General features: G+C 41.4%; 1 protein-coding gene across 1 annotated transcript in view; it reads right to left on the minus strand.

Moving 5' to 3' along the window:
- IPO9 (importin 9) overlaps nucleotides 1-24,052 on the minus strand; it is a 62,911-nt gene that overhangs the window by 10,635 nt on the left and 28,224 nt on the right. Inside the window, exons 8-20 of the mRNA XM_068269355.1 lie at nucleotides 20,824-20,924; nucleotides 20,646-20,704; nucleotides 17,475-17,623; nucleotides 17,227-17,325; nucleotides 16,972-17,078; nucleotides 13,819-13,958; nucleotides 12,420-12,579; nucleotides 12,104-12,330; nucleotides 11,844-11,992; nucleotides 9,205-9,333; nucleotides 8,818-9,093; nucleotides 8,549-8,715; nucleotides 1,234-1,367 (exon numbers count right to left, since the gene is read on the minus strand). Coding sequence (XP_068125456.1) covers nucleotides 1,234-1,367; nucleotides 8,549-8,715; nucleotides 8,818-9,093; nucleotides 9,205-9,333; nucleotides 11,844-11,992; nucleotides 12,104-12,330; nucleotides 12,420-12,579; nucleotides 13,819-13,958; nucleotides 16,972-17,078; nucleotides 17,227-17,325; nucleotides 17,475-17,623; nucleotides 20,646-20,704; nucleotides 20,824-20,924 — 1,897 coding nt within the window. The remainder of the gene's footprint in view (nucleotides 1-1,233; nucleotides 1,368-8,548; nucleotides 8,716-8,817; nucleotides 9,094-9,204; nucleotides 9,334-11,843; nucleotides 11,993-12,103; nucleotides 12,331-12,419; nucleotides 12,580-13,818; nucleotides 13,959-16,971; nucleotides 17,079-17,226; nucleotides 17,326-17,474; nucleotides 17,624-20,645; nucleotides 20,705-20,823; nucleotides 20,925-24,052) is intronic.

Below are 24,052 nucleotides of genomic sequence, written 5' to 3' on the forward strand. Positions count from 1 at the left end.
GTTCCATGTCAGTTCACGGAGGGAGTCTCCGTAAACAGCCTGCGAGCCTCCGATCGCGGCTCACAGGTGAAATGTAAACACCCGGGGAAGAAATCCAGGGTGTTTACGTCACACGACGCTGAAGTCTGATCGCCCTGCCTGCCACACAATCTGTGCTGGGGGCTGAAGAGCCCACCCAGCGCAGATCAATGCAAATGACTGCGGTCCTTAAGTGGTTAAAGATTGTTATGTACAGAAATGTTTATGTTACCCCTGATGACTTAACTATACAGTATTGATATATATTTTGCACTTGGAATTCTGTTTCTAACCGTGTTCTATGTAATTTTTGTATATTCTTTGTATAAACCTACAAAAATATATTTTACATGGAAAGATTCAGGTCTAGAACTGGAGTTATTTTATTAGGGATAACCGAGATACTAAAAATACTTATCATTGGTAGGACAGGGGCTGAGAGTTCATCTGAGCAACCCCAGGAAGACAGGCTTAATTTGAGTTTGGTATCCTACCCAATTAACCTATTTTTGTTAGGAACTAGCAAAATAAGGAGATGGCAATGTGCATTAGAGTAGAACAATGTTATTCAAGTATGGTCAATGAGATGCGTATTCTAAATTAATGCAGGATTATGCAAATTTTGTATGCAGATGTATTCACCTTGAAAATGGAACAATTTAGTTTCACCTCTTCTGGGGTGTATAAAGGCATCCCTATGGTGTCAAAATGGCATTCCAAGCTGATATTAAAGGTTTAGAACATACATTTGCATCTGTATTCTGTGTATATGAAATCTCTGCAACTTCTGTCCATCTCAGGCTTTGTTACCATGAATTGTTTCTGAAGTCTGATAAGACTAGACATGATATAAACTATGGCACATGGAGAAAAACTACCAGTGGTGAGCTTCCTGTAGCTGCATACCATTACTATAAAGCATTGCTGCCAGTGACAGAGAAAATAGATGTTAATATTGCTACAGGCTGCTACAGATGGTTTATAGCTACGGTAGTAACAGCTCATCCTGTTGAACAAAGCTCTGACATCAAGGTTCATGTAGCTCCAGAATTAACTACCACACAGAGAATGCAGCTGTGTATCAGACACGGTAGTGGCATTTGCATCTGTGAAAGCCTGAATAAAGTTTTCTAATGTGATCATAATGCACCACACATCTTTGGAAACATAATACACACATATAAAAAAAGAAGCATAAAAGAAATGAAAACCTACTTCTCGATGTTTTAGACCTTGTGCGAATTCCTTCTTCCATATCAAATATCTCATCTCCTTTTACTTTAATGTCCTGCAGTCTCTTGTCATCCATGTTAATCCCGTACTGAAGAATCTTGCATAAAGCAACAGAACTATGATGAGAAGCAAAATGAGCAATTAGACAATCGCGATTGTCAGAGAGTTCCTGGCAAAAAGCAACCACTTGGATTCTAACTGAAGGCAATCATATTGAGCAATATTTGTACCTCAAAGGCAGATAACCAAAGGCTTCTGAAAGCCAGAAATAAATTCAAAGTCACAAAAAAGGCTGCTGATGTATTTAAACATGGTCATATTTTATTTTTTTGGCTACCATTTCAGGCCCTCAATCTTCCCACAAATAAATACATTGCTCACCAAAAAATGCCAATACTCAGCAGACCCCTGGCATGTGACCTGTAACAACATAGCAAGACCTTTATGTATCACTTAGGCCCCGTTACACTTAACCACCCTGGCGTTCTATTAAGATCGCCAGGGCAGCTGCATGAGGGTTTTTTTTAAATTAAAAAAAAACTATTTCATGCAGCCAACTGAAAGTTGGCTGCATGAAAGCCCACTAGATGGCGCTCCGGAGGCGTTCTTCTGATCGCCTCCGGCGGCCAAAAGTAACACGGAAGGCCGCAATGAGCGGCCCTCCGTGTTTTGTTTACTACGTCGCCATGGCGACGAGCGGAGTGACGTCATGGACGTCAGCCGACGTCCTGACGTCTGCCGCCTCCGATCCAGCCCTTAGCGCTGGCCGGAACTATTTGTTCCGGCTGCGCAGGGCTCAGGCGGCTGGGGGGACCCTCTTTCGCCGCTGCTCGCGGCGGATCGCCGCAGAGCGGCGGCGATCGGGCAGCACACGCGGCTGGCAAAGTGCCGGCTGCGTGTGCTGCTCTTTATTTGATCAAAATCGGCCCAGCAGGGCCTGAGCGGCACCCTCTGGCGGTAATGGACGAGCTGAGCTCGTCCATACCGCTAAGGTGGTTAATCAATTAATAATTTTTTTTTTCTTCTGCATAGCAGTGCAAAAAATATTTTAGTTAAAACGTGTTAAATGTGAAAGGTGCCATAGGAAAACATGGGCATTACTTTGAAAATCAGTTCTCCTTTCAGTTACAACTGATAGCAACTGATTAAGTGTAAACGGGGCCTAAGGGCCTGTTTCCACTACACGCAGATTGGATGCAGAAAAACTGACTCCAATGAATGTCTATGGGCCTGTTTCCACTAAATGCAATTTTCCCAGGGTCGTCTCCAGGACAGCAACCCAGATGAGAGATGATCCCTCCATTCACTGCTGGACAGGAAAAGGTTAAAAACGTACAGCACCAATAGAACGTATATAAGGACACTCCAGCTTACCCTAATCAGTTTGTTTCCTGTTCACGGAAGGAGAAGGTGCTGGAGACTGCTGCCGGGCGGTCTGAAGGGCTGATGCCAGGTGGCAGGGTCCTGGGTAGTCCATTCCTCCCTTGTATGCGGCTGATCAGAGCGAGTCAGTGCGGAGGAATGGCTGCCGGAGATTACAGAAGCCGAGTTCTGTCTGCATTTTGAAGTGGATGTGCGCGCACACGGGGACCCGGACGTGGTAATTGGTTGCTGCCTAGTCAGGTGACTAGGAAGTGACGTCAGGACTCGGCTCAGCGCGGACCGGAAGTGGGGTCAGCGTTTACTTCCTGGTGCTGCGAGATGCAGGTAACTCCTTCAGCGCTGGCTGAGAAGCGCTGAAGGGTGATATTTAAACACAGGGGAACTTATGTTTGGGGGCAAGTGTCCGGAGGAAGGGTTTTTTTGCGGACACATTTACTGTTTTTAAGCCTGCCTGCCCTGTCGAACATTGTGCATGATGGAGTCGACAGAGGCAGGTCAGGAGGCTGCTGCTGCCACTACAATTGATGCTCCTACCCCTGCTGGTTCTGTGGTATGTGAGGCTTCTATGAGGCTATGTTAGGTTGGCACATTGGGGGGTGTTTTTTACTGATAGACTCTTCCCCTGTTTTTTTCAGTTAAAGACTGGGAAGTCTGCAAAGGGGAAAGATCCCAAGAAGGATACTCAGGGGGTCTCTCACTCTGGGGCATCTTCCTCCCGCCAATCTGCTCCTCCTGCCTCTAAAACTAAACCGAAATGTGTTCTTTGTGGTGTAAAGATTCCTGCTGATAGTACAAGGCCTATCTGTAAGGGTTGTACCCAGGAGGTCGTTAAAGAAGAGTCTCCTGCAGTATTCAATGATTTACTAGTATGGATGAATTATTAAGTGCTATGTATGCGACCATGGATATAAAAGAGGAGGAAAAGTCGCTTTCTGCCCTAGACAAGATGTATCAAAGTTTAGCAGATAAACATACAAATGTGATTCCCGTCCATTCCACATTGAAAGATATGATTAAAAAAGAGTGGAAGGTTCCTGAAAAAAGGGCTTTTTGGCCTAGAGCTTTGAATAAACGTTTTCCCTATAATACGGACGATCAAAAGAATTGGGGTCCCGTGCCAAAGTTAGATCCTTCCTTATCGAAAATATCTAGAAAGACTGCACTACAGTTTGAAGATTTTGGAGTTCTGAAGGATCCATTAGATAAGAAGGTTGACAATCTTCTGAGGCGTACATGGGAATCCTCTACCTTATTTAAACCTACCATTGCAGCTACTGCCTTTTCTAGAGCTCTTAAAGTTTGGCTCAAACAAATGGAGGCACATATTGCAGGGGGCACGGCCAGAGAGGTTATGTTGAAATCCTTTCCTAACATTTTTCACTGTATAAATTATTTATGTGATGCAGCCGATGAATCAGTTAGGCTTACAGCCAGGACCTCGGCTCTCGCCAATTCAGCTAGAAGGGGGATTTGGGTGAGGACTTGGGATGGTGATATGTCTTCCAAAGTAAAGTTATGTGGTATTCCTTGTGAAGGTACCTTTCTATTCGGTTCCAAATTAGCAGGAACGTTGGAAAGGTCAGCAGATTCTAAAAAGAATTTTCCTGAGAAAAAGCGTGTTTAAATTTAAACGCTCCTTTCGTTCCTCCAGAGGCCCCGATTCCAATTTTCGGTCAGGGAGAAGACAGTGGAGGTCCCAAAAAGAGCAGAAGGGAAAATCTTCCTTTCTCCCCAATTCCTCTAACCAACCTAAGAAACAATGACGTCAGGATTCCGGTGGGGGGGAAGGTTGGCTCACTTTATAGAAAATTGGCAGACTCTTTTCCACAACAAATGGCTCATAACAATTGTTCAGGAGGGTTACAGGTTAGAGTTTACAGAGAATCCCCCACTAAGATATTTTGTGACCCCACCTCCGGTGTCTCCAGTAATGTCCTCAGCTCTAGACATGGCAGTAACAGATCTATTCGAGAAACAGGTGATAAGAAGAGTTCCGTTGTGTCAAGAGAAAAGAGGGTTTTTATTCCCCAGTTTTCCTAGTTCAAAAACATCAGGGAGATTTCAGACTAATTCTGAACCTAAAGATTCTCAACAGATCAATCAAATATCGAAAATTCAAAATGGACAACATCCAGTCGGTCCTAGGTCTTCTGCAGGAAGGCTCCTTCATGGCCTCACTGGACCTTCACGACGCTTACCTTCATCTACCAATACACCCAGAATCACAAGCTTTCCTGAGGTTTGCGGTTCATCAGTCAGGGGAGGTAAGACATTATCAATTCACGGCTTTGCCATTTGGGTTGTCCTCAGCTCCTTGGCTCTTTACTAAGACAATGTCAGAAGTATTAGCCCACTTAAGACTTTCCCGGGATTCAAATCATCGGCTACCTTGATGACCTATTTTTTTGGGGTAACTCTCCTATGTCAGTATCCCATATGATTCAGACCTCAGTGAGCGTTCTGCAATCCCTGGGCTGGGTCATTAACTGGAAAAAAATCTTCTATACTGCCATCTCAGTCTATGTTTTTTTGGGGGATTTCAGTTGAACACTGTTGAACAGAGGGTTTATTTGCCTTTACAGAAACAGGAACTGCTTCTAACAAATGTGTTTTCCTTCCAGGAGGTTTCTTCCATCTCTATAAGGGGAGCTATGTCCTTACTCGGTCTTATGACATCCTCCTTCCCGGCTGTCCAGTGGGGCCAACTGCATACACGACATCTCCAACACTGGATCCTTCAGGTTTGGAACAAGAAATTGCTCTCTTTAGACAAAAGGGTGTTGATCCCGCATTATGTAAAAACCTCTGTGCTATGGTGGACAGACAGGGTGCATCTTTCAGAAGGCAGACTATGGGACTTCCCGGTTCAAAAAGTAATTACCACGGATGCGAGCATGTGGGGGTGGGGGGCCCACATGGACGAGAATCCAGTGCAGGGAGTTTGGAGCAGGACTATGGGGAGGAGACACTCCAATCTCAGAGAATTGGAGGCAGTAAGAAGAGCCTTGTTGCATTTTCAGGCAGACATTATAGGTCACCATGTGCTAATAGGGTCAGACAACAACACTGTAGTAGCCCACCTGAAACATCAGGGGGGTACAAGGAGCAGGTCCTTCTCATTGCAGGCGGAAAGGATCCTTCTGTGGGCCGAGAAAAAATTGTTCTCCTTAAGGGCAGTTCACTTAAAGGGGACTTTAAATCAGTTGGCAGATTATCTGAGCAGGTCACAGTTGAGTCAGGACGAGTGGTCCCTGAATCTAGAGATCTTTCTGGAATTAGTGGACAAGTGGGGGCAGCCGTCAATAGACTTATTTGCAACCAAGCAGAATGCGAAGTGTCAAATGTTTTGCTCTCTGTGTCCCCTCGAGAAACCATGGACAGTGGACGCGTTTTCTCTGAAGTGGGAGTATCTTCTCTATGCCTTTCCTCCCTTCAGTCTCATTTCCAGGACGCTCAGGAAGATTATCCGGGACAAAGCTCTGGCAGTGGTGATAGCCCCATTCTGGCCAAAGAGACCCTGGTTCTCTCTACTGAGGAAGCTTGCTGTAGCCGAGCCGTTTATACTACCGATCAGGCCGGATCTGTTGACACAGGGCCCGGTATGGCATCCGCAGGTAAACATGCTGCACCTAGCAGCGTGGAAACTGAATGGGAGCTTCTCAGAGGTAAGGGGTTCTCAAGAGACTTATCAGATACACTACTTCAGAGCAGAAAATTAGTGACCAGAAAGATCTTCGAGAAAGTTTGGAGAATTTATTGTTCTTGGTGTAAGGACAATAAAATGGACAGACAGCAATCCCTTTCTGTTTTAGAGTTTCTTCAGGCTGGACTAAAGAAGGGATTGAGTGCAAGTACACTGAAAGTGCAAACATCAGCTCTTAGTGTTTTCCTACAAAGAAAACTGGCGGAGGAAGAATTCTTCATTAGATTTTTCAGGGCCATTCAGAGGATTAGACCACTTGTAAAGACATTTGTCCCTCCTTGGGATTTGAGCTTGGTTCTGCAGACTTTAATGGAACCCCCCTTTGAACCAATTGATGAAATTTCAGAAAAGATTCTAACTATTAAGACTGCCTTTTTACTGGCTATCTCTTCTGCCAGGAGGGTGGGAGAAATTCAAGCCTTGTCCATCTCAGAACCCTATTTATTGATTACTGATGATAGAATTACACTCCGTTTAGATCCTGCCTTTATTCCTAAAGTTTGTTCACGGTTTCATCGAGGTCAGGAGATATATTTACCATCTTTCTGTGATAATCCAAGTAATGAAAAGGAAAGACAGCTACATTGTTTAGACATTAGACGTTGTGTACTTCAGTATCTGGAGATGACTAAAGCATGGAGAAAAACAAGAGCCTTATTTGTACTGTTTTCAGGGCTAAACAGGGGGAATCAGGCATCTAAAGCATCCATTTCTAGATGGATAAGACAATGCATTTCCATGTCATATCAGGTGAAAGGTCTTCAGGTTCCGTCCTTACTGAAAGCTCATTCTACACGGTCAGTTTCTGCCTCTTGGGCGGAGAAAGCTGGTGTTTCTATTGACCAGATCTGTAGAGCAGCCACCTGGTCAAGTGGTAATACTTTTGTAAAGCACTATAGATTAGATGTGTCAGCTAGTTCCGATTTGTCATTCGGTAGAAGAGTTTTGCAAGCTGTTGTCCCTCCCTGATACGGTAATCTCTGTATCTCATCTGGGTTGCTGTCCTGGAGACGACCCTGGAAAAGACACTAGTTACTTACGGTAACGTCTTTTCCGGGAGTCGGAAGGACAGCACCCAAACTACCCACCCATAAAAAAAAAAAAAAAAAAGTTAAGCATTATATGGTCATCTCTGTTATTACTGATTAGGGTAAGCTGGAGTGTCCTTATATACGTTCTATTGGTGCTGTACGTTTTTAACCTTTTCCTGTCCAGCAGTGAATGGAGGGATCATCTCTCATCTGGGTTGCTGTCCTTCCGACTCCCGGAAAAGACGTTACCGTAAGTAACTAGTGTCTTTTCTGATGCAGATTTTCCCATAGCCATTCATTGGAGTCAGTTTTTTTGCATCCATTCTGCATCCAACTGCATGTAGTGGAAACAGGCCCTAAAGGCCTGTTACCACTACACGCGGGGTCTGGATGCAGAAAAACTGACCCCATTAAATGTATATGGGCCTGTTTCCACTAAACGCGATTTTTCTGATGCAGATTTCCCATAGACATTTATTGGAGTCAGTTTTCTGCATGCAGAATCCACGTGTAGTGGAAATAGGCCCTTGGGGCCTGTTTCCACTACACGCAGATTAGATGCAGAATGGATGCAGGAAAACTGACTCCAATGAATGCCTATGGGAAAATATGCATCAGAAAAATCGCGTTTAATGGAAACAAGCTCATAGACATTCATTGGAGTCAGTTTTTCTGCATCCATTCCGCATCTAATCTGCATGTAGTGGAAACAGGCCCCAAGCCTTTCTTCCCTCCCATCTCTCAGACAGCAGCAAGGCCGTTAGAACCACTGTCCCAACATCCTATTATTTCAAACGTAAGGGCAGAGACTGAGCCAGGGGTACAGTATTGTATGCTGCAGCATAAGGGGTTTGCCTACAACTCAACCACCCTCTGGTGTCAGGTTATGGAGAGAACTGGGATACAGAAGGTGGTATTCAGCCTGAGGAAGAGCAGCAAAATGTAATTGCGTTGAGAAGGGAGTAGTGTGATGTCATCTCTAAGGTTGAGAGTCACAAATGCAAGTTATAAGGGATGGTTTGGGGAGGGTGTGTGTGTTATTTTTCAAAACAAAGGATAAAAGAGAAAAGAAAAAAGGAAAAGAAATGAGGGGTGAAAATTTGCATCTATAATTATCAAAATACACAATGCAGAATACATAACAGCCACAATATAGATTTCCAAAGTAAAAATATCTTACCTGACTTTGCCTTCATACTGCCCATAGAACAGATGTTGTCGACTCATCCATTCTGTCATTACAAATTCAAGGGCTGGTTTACCTGTTGGGCCAGGAAGACTGCAAAGGAACTCCAGCAAAGGCTCCAGCTGTGAGTTTGCAAGGTGTGCAAACACCATAATCAGTGACTAAAATCAAGAGAAAGGCATACACAAACACAAATGTGAGAGATTGGAGAAACTCAATGAAGTAATGATACTGTAGTAGCATGCTGCAGAGCCTGTGTATACCTGCATGACACTAAGCGTCTCAGCTTGCTGCATTTTGCTGAGTATAGCTCTCAGGATTTGGTCCAGGTTTTCCCCCAGCTCCCGGCCAGCCTTAGAAATAAGAGTAGAAACCAGTCGCCCCACAAATGTTGCAGTGGATTCTGAGGTGCGAGGATCAAGTAGCTGGCTGACTACTTGCATGACATACCAAAGACCACTATGCCCCTGTTCGTCCTGCCACTGTGCAATCTGCTCCAAAGCAACCGACACGTATGCTCGAAGACACTCACCACCATTCTGAAAAAACATGGAAGAATAATTTAGCAGATCTGATGGTTAACCGCATCCAACACGAACAGTGAAAATATGGCAGATATTAAGTTCCAACCAAAACATGATAAAGAGTACCTGCATGGTGGTATTGTCATCTGTACGTAAGGTACACTGGGCCACAGCAGGAAAAGCCTGACAGATGAGAAGTTCTGAAAGAGGTGGCTTTGTGTTCCTCACAACTGTGGTCAAAATATCAATTGAAGTCTGCAAAAAGGCAAAAAACATAATTACGGTCAGTGTACTGAGAACAGAAGAGTCCATAGTCAATGAAAATCAAGCTCTCCATAATAAATAAAACCAAAAATGGAATTACATAGATTTCATTTAGGAAAATGGAAAAATATGTATCAAGCACGAGCCAATAAGTATAAAATTCAGTTTTACTGCATTGGTGGGCGCGTGCCATGGCACAGAGTGTTAGTTTACCTATGTTGCCATCTCTTGTCGATGCCCTGCATGTTGCTCTCTATCGACCCGATCACTTTTGCCTTCACAGCTGAACATACAGCTGTGAAAGCAGAGGTTTAGGGAAAATGGAGAGCAGTGTAGGCAAGAGGCGGTGACATAGGTGAGTTAACATGGTTGTTTAAAGGGGAGTGCCTATCCCCGTTTTTAGTAAGGCTGCATTTGAGCAGTTTTACTTACATTCTTGCAGCATCCTCTTCTCCAGACATGCAACACACTCCAAAGCTGAACAGCCTGTGCATAAATAAGGAAGTATGGGAACAGTTCTGGACAAGGAGCAAGGTCATGTGGTAAGCTGATGGGGCCAGCAAAGCACTTCAGCTTGGCCTAAGCATGCTGAGCCAGAGCTGGGGAATGAAGCCATAGAGGGAACACTTAAAGAGACACTGTACTGAAGCGAAAAAAAAATTATTATATTATGATTTGTATGTGTAGTACAGCTAAGAAATAAAACATTAAGATCAGATACATCAGTCTAATTGTTTCCAGTACAGAAAGAGTTGAGAAACTCCAGTTGTTATCTCAATGCAAAAAAGCTATTAAGCTCTCTGACTAAGTTAGTCATGGAGAGGGCTGTTATCTGACTTTTATTATCTCAACTGTAATTGAACTGTTTACTTTTCCTCTGCCAGAGGAGAGTTCATTACTTCACAGACTGCTCTGAAAGACTCATTTTGAATGCTGAGTGTTGTGTAATCTGCACATATTATAGAATGATGCAATGTTAGAAAAAACACTATATACCTGAAAATAAAAGTATGAGAATATTTTCTTTGCTGCTAATCTTCTAGTAATTATTCATAGTACACAACCAATTCATCATATTTTTTTTTCCGCTTCAGTGTCTCTTTAATATGCAACAATGTTCTTTTTCTAGGTTAGATGTTTTATCTACAAGTATAAACATTCTGCTTACTTGGCTCAATATAAAGGGATGTGTTTTATGTTTCTTATAATTATCTGGAAACTTATACCCACAATAACAACAATACAAAGAAAAAAAAATCATTTTAATATGACCCACAGGCAATGGTGGTGATCTTTTACCACATAACAGCAAGCTATGTGCATTTTTAGCCATGTAAAAAATGTACCTGCTACTCTCTCTTTAAAGTATGGCTGCTAGCCTACCCTACACCAGGGCACCCTGCCAGCCATATCTTTCCAAGTAACAAAGGAGTTGCATCACAGCACCTTGTTATTGCAGTACATATGTTTTGCAACTTAAAGTATTTCTAACCCATGGCAAAACTACATAAGGTAAGCACAGAGGCATGATCAAGCTGGATCCACATACATGTATACTGTCCGTTCCTATCCTAGTCCCCACCTCAGCGTCCATAATCACGCTTTGAAATATCTGACTTTCTGCTAAAGTCAAATTTTCAGACAGAGACCGGCTTGCTGTGATGTTCCTTGCTAGTACCCTCCCTGGGCCATAAACCTCCGCCAATGGACAAATGAATACTAGGAGAAGTCGCTATAGACCGATAAATCAAAACTTTTTTTCTTGAAGGATTTTTGTACGCCAATGAGTAGGGGAAAGGATGGTTCTCCTCAGTGTGTGATCTAATCTGGCAAACATGGAGGAGGAAGTGTGAATGCCATTTTGCTGGATCCAGGGTCAGTGACTTTTACAGAGTGAGAGGGCACACTGAACCTCTCAGGGTGAGGTCTACAACAGCATTGTGCATCACCATGCAGTACTGGTATACATTTACTTGGTCAGGGGTTCATGCTACAGCATGATAATGACGCAAAACATAAATCCAAGCTATGCCTGAATTACCTTAGAAAAAATAATATTGTGAGCTTGAAAACGGAGTTGCTGGCACAGTCTCCAGACTTAAACCCAATCAAGCTGGTTTGGGATGAACTAGGCAGAAGACACATTTATGGGAACTTCTGCAACAGGGTTAGGAAGAACTTTCTTAAGAATATTTGCTTTCCATTGTACAGAGGATGCCACAAATATGTTCAGCTGTTATTTCTACCAAAGGTGGCTACTTGGATGAGTAAAAAGTGTAGAATAAATTTGGTTTATACACAAATCACATCATTTTCTTTCTTTTTTTTTTTAATTCAATGTATTTACGCTAATCTTTCATTTTTAAAATACAATGAAACATTGAACTGCTTGAATTTCAATTAAAAAAAATAAATATTGTATTTTGACCAGTAGCATACAGTAGGAAACACACACCATGTAGTGCAGATAGAAAGTGGTAGGTTTAATTTATTTCACTTACTGCACACAGACCAGTGGGAATTTTCTCAGTTGGAGCCTGCATTATGCTAACCAAAGTAGGAATAAGCCTCATTTGCATGGCACTCTGGCATCCCTCTATCTGAGCCAGCTCTTTAAAGATATCTTGTGCCAAGGATGCAACTACTGGGTCTGAAGTAAAAAAAAAAACAAAAAAACGAACATGTTACACTAGCTGCAAAGACTCATGACAACACTTATTTCTATCGATCATAGATGTCAGCCATACACAGAATGACTTACCATTGCTGTACTTGAGGAAAATTGCAATAGTGAAAGGGCAGATCTTGGATTCTGCATTGGCTGTAAATACTGGATCCACACTGCAGACAATACAGAGTGTTTCCATGACCAGATTCAGAACTTCTGAGGTGAACTGAGCTGCCAAGTGTATAAGCCCATCAACCACACTAGGTAAGAAGGGTTGAAGTACATGGGTGCTTTCAGAGATCTTCAGCTGATCACAGTATCTAACCAAGAATAAGAACAATTTACAAAACTAGCAGAGGACATAGTGGCATGATCGTTTTTCTTTAATTAACCGGAAACATACTCTTACCCCCAGATAGCTCGCACAGCAGATATGCGCACTGAAGGTGGCTGGTTTTCATGCAGTCCACTCACTGTAGCTTGAAGGAATTGCTGTATCAGCTCTGGTGACATTGCGGCTGTGAATCTGCTGGCAGCCCAAAGAGAGCGTCCCAGGAGAAAAGGAGAAACTGAGAGGGAAGCAGGAGAGAGGCAGTAATAAGTCTGCTTTGTGTAATGCTTTTAACAGTTTACACAGCCATTATACATCTTTCAACAGTCACACATGGTACAAAGACCATGACAGCTGTCTAGGTTTCTACTTCACAGTAACGCTACATAAGTATGGCAACTGTTTGAAAACCGTGCGTTATTAGAAATGGAGAGCTACTCCATTTCTAATAATGCACGTTTTTCAAACAGTTGCCATACTGTGTAGTGTTACTGTGAAGTACAAGTTTTCAAAATCTAGATTATTTTCAAAAAGCACTCAGGAAGCATGTGTAAGAAAAAGTTGAATTTACCTACTTTTGACAGCGGATGGTTCATAAGACCTCCACAGCCAGCATGCAATACTACAGGAACTTTTTTTTTTTTTGCTTGGAAATGCAAAAAAGAAAAAAAGCCTGCCACAAGTCACAAAGATGTGGTTGTGTATGAATCACAGGTTGTCACTGTCAGATCATGGCTGAAAGGTAATTCATATTACTAGGGTTGCTGCAGGAAACAGGATTTCTGTAGCTTAAGTGGCACAACATACTAAGTTATAAATACCATACTCTAGCTGGGTAGGTTTTCTTTAAAAATAATTAAGAATAAAAATAGTAATGTTTACTAACTACTCCTATTAAATGACAAATTCGTATAGCATTTTTTTCTCATAGTACTCAAAGTGTTTGAGCAGTTGAGGCGAACAGTGGCCTACCTAAGCCATGCTTTACAAAGTGCCATAATTTTATCACAAACATAGTGTAGGAGTCCAGGGCTGTGGAGTCGAGAAATTTTGGGTACCTGGAGTCGGTGGTTTCATGAATTGAGGAGTCGGATGATTTTTGTACCAAATCCACAGCCCTGGTAAGTATCAGACTAAGGAGTCTGAGTTATTTTGGGTACCTGGAGTCGGAGCTTTCATAAATTGAGGAGTCGGAGGATTTTTGTACCGACCCCACAGCCCTGGTAGAGTCAACTATTGGGAAGGGGAAAACCAAAACCTACATGAGGCCACTTTGGAAGAGAAGCCAAATGACTTATAGTGTAGTCTTATCATCCCAAGACGATTTGGCAAGATAACACAACTGATATAATTTTAAGTTAAGGGATACCATGCGAAAAACTATGAAAGACAAGATGAGATGTAAAAATAATACACAGTAGTAGCCAGCAGCATGTGACCTGCATATTTACTATACATTCACCTGCATGGTACACACCTGAAAGATTTAGATCTGCAAGTATAACACCAGTCAAGAAGCCAGGCATATCAAACTGAACCCGTCCACTCTGCACACCATCTATAATTACAGATTTCACAGAACCCAGGGCCAGCATACAGGCCTCGTGTATCTTCCACCTGCAGACATTGCACATCATGGTTATATCAAATCCAAACATAGCAAAAATACATGTATAAACTGCAAAATGTCCAATCAAATCTTGCATGATTATATAGGTCACGTGCAAAACATACAAACGTAAAGTAATCCTTAAGTGTAAAAGAATAAAAGAAAAAGTAAGTTAGATACCTCATTAGTGAGAAGTCTCTAGACAGTCAAGAGGCTTCACAGATCCTTCTACAAAAGACAATCCAGTGCGAAGTATCTAACTTTATTTATATAAATTTCAGGATTGCTCTAACCACTTCCCCTTCCCCAGGATGAGTAACAACATCCCTGCAAAATCCCCAAATGATGGGCTTGTAATTAGGGATGGACACAAAATAGAAAAAAATGCACCTTTATTTCCAAATAAAATATTGGCACCAAACATTGTACTAGAGAATTTTTTTAAATGTTGTAGTAACCGGGACACATGGCCAAACAAAATGTTTGAGTTTTAATTACGGTAGCATGTATTATTTTAAAACTATAATGGCCGAAATCTGAGAAATAATGAATTTTTTCCATTTTTTTTCTTATTTTTTCCGTTAAAACATTTAGAATGTAGCCTGTGAAGCCACAGCTAGTCAAGTATTTTTTAATTCTTATCAGGCGAGTTCAATAATCACAATTTGTTGAACTCTTTAACATGTGGACTAATAAAGTAAATTAACACAATAAGCTGTGACTATTAAAATATAACATTTTTATAGCAACACCACAGTATCTGAGACACACAATAATGTTAACAGCATAGCCAAACAATAAATACTTGAAAGCGCACCTAAACTGAGAGGGATATGGATGTTTCCTTTTAAACAATGAGTACACCGTAGAGAAAAAAAAAATCACTTGGCACTCTGTGTATGTTTCTGGGGGGCGGGAGCACTTGGAGCATATTTTGCATAAAAACTTCACCCCAAAAGAACCACCAGTGTTGTGGCACTTTAAGTAAGCTGAGAGACGTGCTGCCGGTTCAAAAAGTACAAGAAAACAATATGTAAAACCACCGTACAGGAAGACAGACCGGGCACCGTCATTCAAACACTTTAATCTTCTTTTCACGCTACAAGTGATACAATGATGTCAGTACAGTCACTATTATATGCATCAAACCTGGACTGGCAGCTGTGTATGGGTGATCAGAGTGCGGGTGACCAGGGCAGTAGAAGGGTGGCACTTCTATTGCCTTGGTCAGCCGCACCTTGATCACCCATACACCGCTGCCAGTCCAGTTTTGATGCATATACAGTGGGTTGCAAAAGTATTCGGCCCCCTTGAAGTTTTCCACATTTAGTCACATTACTGCCACAAACATGCATCAATTTTATTGGAATTCCACGTGAAAGACCAATACAAAGTGGTGTACATGTGAGAAGTGAATCGAAAATCATACATCATTCCAAACATTTTTTACAAATAAATAACTGCAAAGTGGGGTGTGCGTAATTATTCGGCCCCCTGATTCAATACTTTGTAGAACCACCTTTTGCTGCGATTACAGCTGACAGTCTTTTAGGGTATGTCTCTACCAGCTTTGCACATCTAGAGACTGAAATCCTTGCCCATTCTTCTTTGCAAAACAGCTCCAGCTCAGTCAGATTAGATGGACAGCGTTTGTGAACAGCAGTTTTCACATCTTGCCACAGATTCTCGATTGGATTTAGATCTGGACTTTGACTGGGCCATTCTAACACATAGATATGTTTTGTTTTAAACCATTCCATTGTTGTCCTGGCTTTATGTTTAGGGTCATTGTCCTGCTGGAAGGTAAACCTCCGCCCCAGTCTCAAGTCTTTTGCAGTCTCCAAGAGGTTTTCTTCCAAGTTTGCCCTGTATTTGGCTCCATCCATCTTCCGATCAACTCTGACCAGCTTCCCTGTCCCTGCTGAAGAGATGCACCCCCCGAGCATGATGCTGCCACCACCATATTTGACAGTGGGGATGGTGTGTTCTGAGTGATGTGCAGTGTTAGTTTTCCGTCACACATAGCGTTTTGCATTTTGGCCAAAAAGTTCAATTTTGGTCTCATCTGATAAGAGCACCTTCTTCCACATGGTTGCTGTGTCCTCCACATGGCTTGTGGCAAACTGCAAACAGGACTTCTTATGCTTTCTGTTAACAATGCCTTTCTTCTTGCCTCTCTTCCATAAAGGCCAACTTTGTACAGTGCATGACTAATAGTTGTCCTATGGACAGAGTCTCCCACCTGAGCTGTAGATCTCTGCAGCTCGTCCAGAGTCACCATGGGCCTCTTGACTGCATTTTTGATCAGCGCTCTACTTGTTCGGCCTGTGAGTTTAGGTGGATGGCCTTGTCTTGGTAGGTCTACAGTTGTGCCATACTCCTTCCATTTCTGAATGATCGCTTGAACAGTGCTCTGTGGGATGTTCAAGGCTTTGGAAATCTTTTTGTAGCCTAAGCCTGCTTTAAATTTCTCAATAACTTGATTCCTGACCTGTCTTGTGTGTTCTTTGGACTTCACGGTGTTGTTGCTCCCAATATTCTCTTAGACAACCTCTGAGGCCCTCATCAGCTACACGGCTGATACGTTTTGTCACATTACTGCCCAAGGGGATCAGCTCCTGATCCCCGATGGGCAACATCAGTTGGGTATGTTTACAACCGCTTACACATGTGCCTGTAACTGTACAAACCAACTCATGACTGACAATGTTTGCATGGCCATTGTTTTTGTTAATTTATATTCTAGATTCAAAAGAGACACAGAATATTAACTACAAATCATGGGTCCTTATCTGGCTTAAGAAACAGAATAGTGGCTCCAAAAAATGTAATCGAATCTAGCAGAGAAGGTTAGAACATGGAAAGTTGTATAATGCTCTGATAGCTGCCAACCAATTACTTTTCTAACTTCTCTGCAAAGTCTGAAACTCTTTTTTAGCCATCACAAGTCCCATGTTCTTTTCAGTAGGTTTCCTCTAGAAAATGCTTAGTACAGTTATTAAGGGTAAAAGGTCTATTTACCAGTGTTCTCCCCCCTGGCTCTTTATCTGTTCAGCCTCCTGAAGGTGGCGAGTAGCAGCAGCAGCTATGGCAACTGCACTCTCATTCTGGAACTCACTGGACACTGCCTATAAGACAAAGGAAAACAGAAAATGGTTTGAAAACAAGAATCTGACACAGTAACTGGATCGTAATGCATCACTAGTTTTCCTTGTTTGCAAGTTTGTTGACAAATAGATTTTCCAATAAATGTCATTAACTCTACTTTTTGCCTACCAGCAATAAATCCTGGGCAGCTATGCGGACAGTGTAGGAAAACGTGTCGTCATCCTCATCTTCTACAAACTGCTGAGGATTTGCAGTCCATACCTTTATCTACAAAACAAGAAAGGGGGGGGGGGGCATGTTAGCTAAAACCTTAGCAATGCACTCTTAAGACCATGCTTATGCAATCAGATTACTTCTTCTCATGGTACAGTTCACATCAAAAGAAAAACACAGACGTCATGCATCATTTCTCCTACCTGTTCCTCTGTAATCTGCATGTAGAGTATAACGTAATAGAACAGTTCTGGCAGAGCTTTCTTCACAGTCCCTTTAAACTTATTCTCCAGCAAAGTGTGAACAAACTCAAAGATGCTAAACACCAGGTTCTCAAATCCTAACACTTCACCTGGTAGGACGGAAACCAATCACTATGTCAAATCAGCAAAAGCAAAAAAGCATTAACATTTCTGTTGATTCATGTGATTAGACAAAATAAAATTAGACTGTCATTGTTCTAACATTTCCAACAGTTTTAAAAGAAAAATGTCAAACCTGTTAAAGTTTCCAGTTGAGTCTGAGGTACAAACATACAACTGCACCTCAATTTGTGTCACCCGCCAAGATCAAATTCAATCCTTTAGATTACAATGTGGGGCTACAATGTGGTACTGACGCATCACTAGGCAACAGCCATGCAACTTTATGCTTCTAACAAAAAGGGAATTGAAACAATGGCACTAGGAAAAATGGAGCGAGCTTTTGTGGGAGGGGTAAGAAGGGAAATAATTGGCTCAAATACCAGATTGTCACTTAAAGATCTGGCCTGCCAGATCATTTAGCATCCTCAGCAAAGACCAAACTAGATTCACAGCCAAGAGGTGGCTTTGACCAGCCACTAGACCTGAACGATTTTAGCAAAAAAACTGAATTGCGCAATTTCTGTTGGAAATTGTGATTTTGCAGTGTTCTCACCAGAAATTATTTCCAGCTGGGTGGCATGAAAAAGTAGCGGGGTGGGGCAGGATGAGAAAATGCAGGGCTAGTGCTTCTGTGCGCAACTCTGCTCACAGCATAGGAGGAGATGAGCCGATGACAGCCGGGTGCTCATCAAAACTAGCCGAGTGAAGCACTTGACTAAAAGAGCCTGGGAAGAACACTGTGATTCGATTCACAATTTCCTTCAAATCAAGCTTTGTTCCCCCTCTGTATACTATTCTTTGTCAAGCTTACAAACTATATTTTTAAACAAATATCTTCCTGATTAAGTGAACCTATTGTGCTGCTTCACAAATGCTTTATTTGCTATGATAAAATAATGAATTTGCCCCTATAAGTTTATTACCACTAGAAGTACACAAGTGACTTATGATTCTGGAGTTTTTTTGCCTCTGACAGGAGATTAAACTATATAAAACTAGTATTACGTTAAAGGATACCCGAGGTGACATGTGACATGATGAGACAGACGTGTGTGCACAGTGCCAAGCACACAAAAAACAATGCCATGTTCCTTTTTTCTTTCTCTGCCTTAAAAAAAAAGTTAAAAATAGCATAGCCCTCATTTTAAAATTACAGCCATAAAACCCTTTCCTGGCAGAAAATGGCTTCTGAGAGCAGGAAGGATATAAAACTGTCAATAGTTCATAGATTTTAGTTCTGGAATACTTCAGTGCATGTGTCATTGAGCAGAGAAAATGAAACAGTAAAAACTTGAACAGTAGATAAAAAAAAAAAAAAAGACTCTTACCCCATACCGTACTGTGTAATTTAAAGATCTTAATGCATGGAACCAATGAATATTGTTTAGCACAAATGTTGGAAGCTTTAAATTAAATTCAAATACTGAATGCAGTAAAATTAGGCTGCATCATTTTAGAAAAAATGATTCACTGGAAAGCAGCAGTATCAGCATGGTAAAACCTCATACAAAACATAAAAGATTTGTCACCTGAAATGAATGTTAATGATTCTTTCAAGTAACGGTCTCATTTATGTGCAGAAGCCCCAATTAAGTTTAGTAAATGATTTTGGAGGATGAGAATCTGTCAGTGAAAAATTCAGTCCAACATTAAGTTTTGCACAGTGCAGCCTGTAGAAAAATATAGCTGGGCTACAAGTCCAGCTTAAAGGAATACTATCGATACCCAAGTGTTCTAAAATGACAGTGGGCAAATAATGTCTAAGGAGCTGTGTAAACATTTTGCTACTTTTCATGATAAATATCAGAGGCAAAAGCTGTAATTTATTGAGGGTAGGATTTAGCTATATTGGGACAAATCAATTGCAGAAGGGGTGTCTGCTTCAATGCACAGCCAGAGTTGCATATCAGACTACAGAAAGCAAATATCAAACATATCAAACTCTGAAAGCAAAAACAGTATGTAAAAGCTGTGACCATTAGTTACATTTCCTCTGCTCTCTTCAGACACTACAGTCAGAAACACAGGACACAGGAGCTGCAGCTGTTGGGAGCTCTCTTCTCTGTCACACACAGAGTTACACATAGAGTTAACTGATCAAGTGTGAGGGGAATTTCCCCTCTCCTCATGGCTCAGTCAGCTGTCAGTTTTGGCATCCGTAAACTTTGAATGTATTTTGCTAACAGTAAACAATGAAGTTGCTACTAAAATGTATACACCAGTACTTAGCAGCACTTCCCAAACAATTCCTGTGTCAATTGAAAAAAATATGTGAATCGATAGTATTCCTTTAAGCCTGCTGACTAGACAATGAAGATCAGCAGCACACTTATTAGGTTATTCTGCTCTCAAAGCCTGTAATCACGTTCCCAAAATAAGTTACAGCACTATGGAACATGACTGACTTACAGTGAAACTCCCCTCCTACTGTTATTAGGAGACATACTTCAATACTAATACAGAAATGCACTTAAAGCGGAATATAACCCTGCATTTCAACTTTGCTCTAAAACATTATTTACAGTATATTATATGCAACCAGCATTTTTTTTTTACTAGACCAGCATTGGAAGGGTTACACAGGGCTTTAAAGTTCCTGGAGATTTCTGCAGACGCATCCGAAGCTGAAATAGATACATTTTGTTTACATAAATGTATCTAAGTGTTGAATGTGACTCATCTCTCTGACTGAGAAGGAGCTTGGAGGACAGCCAAAGAGTGTGTAACATTTATCAATAGATACATATAACTAAATAGAATGTAACAATCTGAACTTCTGCATATCTCTCCACGGAACTTTAAACCTCTGTGTTTAACCCTTCCAATGCTGGTCTAGTAAAAAGAAATGCTTTTTGCATATAATATGCTGTAAATAATATTTTAGAGCAAAGTTGAAATGCAGGGTTATATTCCGCTTTAATAGCTTTATAAAATATAACAGATACATAGTGATTGTTGTACATGTGGTTGGAGAAAGGCCATAATTAAAAGTTAACACATAAAACGCACCATCAGAATCCACAGGATCCTCAATGTCTTCTGTATCATTTACCTCGGTTCTGACATAAGTGCAAGAACAATTAAGGAAACAACTTTCAGTAAAGCATTAAGTATAATTAACATATTATGCATGTTCTCATTTTGTATAATGTGTTATAATGTAAAAATTATTGTTAGTAAAGGATATAAAGCAGCACTCTCAGTCAGTGTATTCCACACAATAGGAAGGATCTGCTGCATTGATGACACCATGTGCTTAGGAAAATTCTTCACAAGTGCAGTCACTGCCTGAGGCACAAAAGAACAAAGCAAAGCATAACTGTATTATAGCCATGCTATCATAACAAATAAAAACACTTGTAAGACCCACAATTATTAAAAAAGCTTTTCAAAAATGCTTTAAATAAACTGTAGTGACATTTTCTACTATGGTGTGCTCACAGACTTTTTTCTCACTACACAGAGATACACCTATTAAGAGAGGTACTTAAAGTGGACCTGAACTCTTGCACAGGACAAGGAAAACAGAGAAATGCACCCTACATGTACTTAAAGAGTTTAGCCTGTCTAATTTACCCTCATTTTTGTCTAATCACAAGTTGCAATTTGATCTCTCCCCTGTGTCACATGACTGCCATAAGCTCATTTGAAAGCACAGGATGTTAACAATATGTCTGCTTTCATAAAGCAGGAAGTAGAAACAGGGCAGATTTATTTGATGATTTGCATGAGCTGTAACAACGAAATGTTTTTTATTTTAAAGATTATTATGCTGTTTCGTATCTTTTAGAGCAGAGAGGATGTTCTGAGTTCAGGTCCGCTTTAAAAAAAAAAAAAAAAATCAAGCAAAAGCTGATGGCAGAAAAACTCTGTATATTCTCTATAATAATCTTCCTGTGTCGCTGCGTCCAACTGTCCCTGTTATTTGCTACTGCGCATGTGTGCAGTACGGACAGCTGCATGGGACCAGGGAGCGAGGCAGGCAAGCGAGGTGGGCGGGCGAGCGAGGCAGGCGGGTGCGCGCATGCGCACCAGTGGCGGTGGTAGAAAAAAGGCAGAGAGCCCATTTTTTAAACGGGCTTGGGTCTACTAGTATTTCTATAAAAGCAACTATGTGAACATAACAGCAATAATACTAATTTCACACTATCGGCTAAAACAATCCATTTAATCTATAGACCACAACAGACATGTCAGCCAATCCTATGTTAAACAAACATTTCATTCAGACATTTGCAGAGAAGTCTGTTCTGTCCGAGGTCTGTTGCTGTGATGAAACAAAGTCCCAAGAAGCACAAGTTTTTCAGACACTGGACGGAAGTGAGACAAGTCATAGATAGCAAGCCATCTCTAACATGGCTGATGCAACAAATTCAATTGAACAATTCTGAACAAAAAGTTCATGTCATGAATGGTGACAGTGGATCCAATGTCATCATGTATGGCATGAACCAGTCAGTTTGAACCTAGCCTGAATCTTTGATTTGTATTAGAATGAAATATATACATAATTTAGTCAATATTCTTGCCCTAAGCACACATTTATTACAACCATTCAAGTTACATTTTTTCAAATGCCATTTAAGGACGCCTGAAGTGAGAGGAATAGGGAGGCTGCCATATTTATTTCCTTTTAAACAATGCAAATTGCCTGGCTGTCCTGCTGATCTTTTGCCTCTAATACATTTAGGCATAGACCCCAATCAAGCATGCAGACCAGATGCTTCTGGCTGAATTTTGACTGGATCTGTTGCATGCTTTTTTTTTTTATTCCAAGTGGGCGATTCAGACAATACTGCGCCACAGAGATCACTAGGAAATCCAAGCAAAAGGTATTGTTTAAAGGGGAATACATACGGCAGCCTTCATATACCTCTCATTTCAAATATCCTTTAAAAACATAGCCCTTCCATACGGGCTGCATAACTTAACATTTTTAAAAGCAGAATAGGTTGAAAAAAGTTGCATAAGTATATGGAAAATTCATGTTTAGTTTTACCTATTAAAATGGTAACTGCTCATTCCTGAGTATTCTCTACTAAATATCCTGTATTGTCACAACTAGGAATGAAAAACAGTAGCAGAGTGTGAAAGATGCAAGGGTCCCATACTTTATTCAATTTGGTAGACCACATAAATGATCAATATATCCCATCAATTATGTGTGCTACCACTTTACACGATTCAATATTAGACAAGGTTTTAATGACAATCTCAAATAATGCAGGAGTCATACTTAAAGTGATAATGTAGTGCTCGGAGGCACCGAAATTAAAAAGATCAAATTCTGTCTTTTTAATTTGAGCGCCTCTGAGCACTACATTTTCTCTTATACCCTACACTAGTAAGAGTCAGTATCACACAATACACTTGTGAGATACAAAACTTTTTTGGAGCAGCGACCTATCACTCACTTTTTACATCTGAAAGACGGTACTTCTCCACATGTACTCAAGAGTGGTTGCATCTGGTGGCAACCCACACTTGTGAGTGTACCACTATGTTGTTATCTTATTCCACATCACCAGACAATAATACACCAGATTAGGCTCCCGGTTTCCTCACGTTCTTTTCCCAGTTCTACTAGCAAAAAGCATACTTAAAGTGGTTTTGAGTCAAACTGTGCCATTATAGCACTAGGACGGAGGATGTAAAAACCCCCAGCATGAACATTAGCTCTCACAAAGAAACGTCTGTCTGACTGTGCTGGGCAGAGGTCTTGAAATTAAACTTGGATAATTTTTACAGGTTAACATAAAAAAATCTCTCAATTGTCAAGTTCTTTAGTACACCACTCCCAAGGGCCCCAGGAAGACGTTTTCGGGTACGTGGTATCCCCACTACTACTTGAACAACAATAATCACTGAAGCCTAACTGCACAGGTCAGAGCAGCATAGACAAATCAGCAAGCCAAGAAAGACCCAGACCACTGCGCTCGAGGCCTCATTATGATGTAAGTGATAAAAGTGAATCTGTAGCCTTTTTTTTTTTTAAAGATACTCACCTAAGGAAATGGAAGGCTCTGGGTCCTATAAAGCCTTCCCGTTCTCCTCGTTCCCCGCAGGCTGCCCCGTTCGCATCTCCCACTGCGGGAGACTTCGTTAATCTTCGTAAGCACTAAGGCTCCCAAAGTCCATCTGCTCTGTACTGCGCACGCTCACGTGTGCACTGTACGGATCGATCCATCTTCGGAAGCCCGAGTTCTTCCAAAGACTGCCGACGTCTCCCCAACCCGAAAGAGAGCATTCCACAACCAATTGGTCATGGACTGCTAATGAGGGAACCTGCAAGGGAACGGGCAGAATAGCAGGATAACGGGAAGGCTCTATAGGACCCAGAGCCTTCCCTCTCCTGAGGTATCTGTTTTTTTATTTTAAAATTCACTTCAGACTCCCTAGCTGCACATACAAAACAG

The sequence above is a fragment of the Hyperolius riggenbachi genome, chromosome 2, assembly GCF_040937935.1.
Source record: "Hyperolius riggenbachi isolate aHypRig1 chromosome 2, aHypRig1.pri, whole genome shotgun sequence".
NCBI lineage: Eukaryota > Metazoa > Chordata > Amphibia > Anura > Hyperoliidae > Hyperolius > Hyperolius riggenbachi.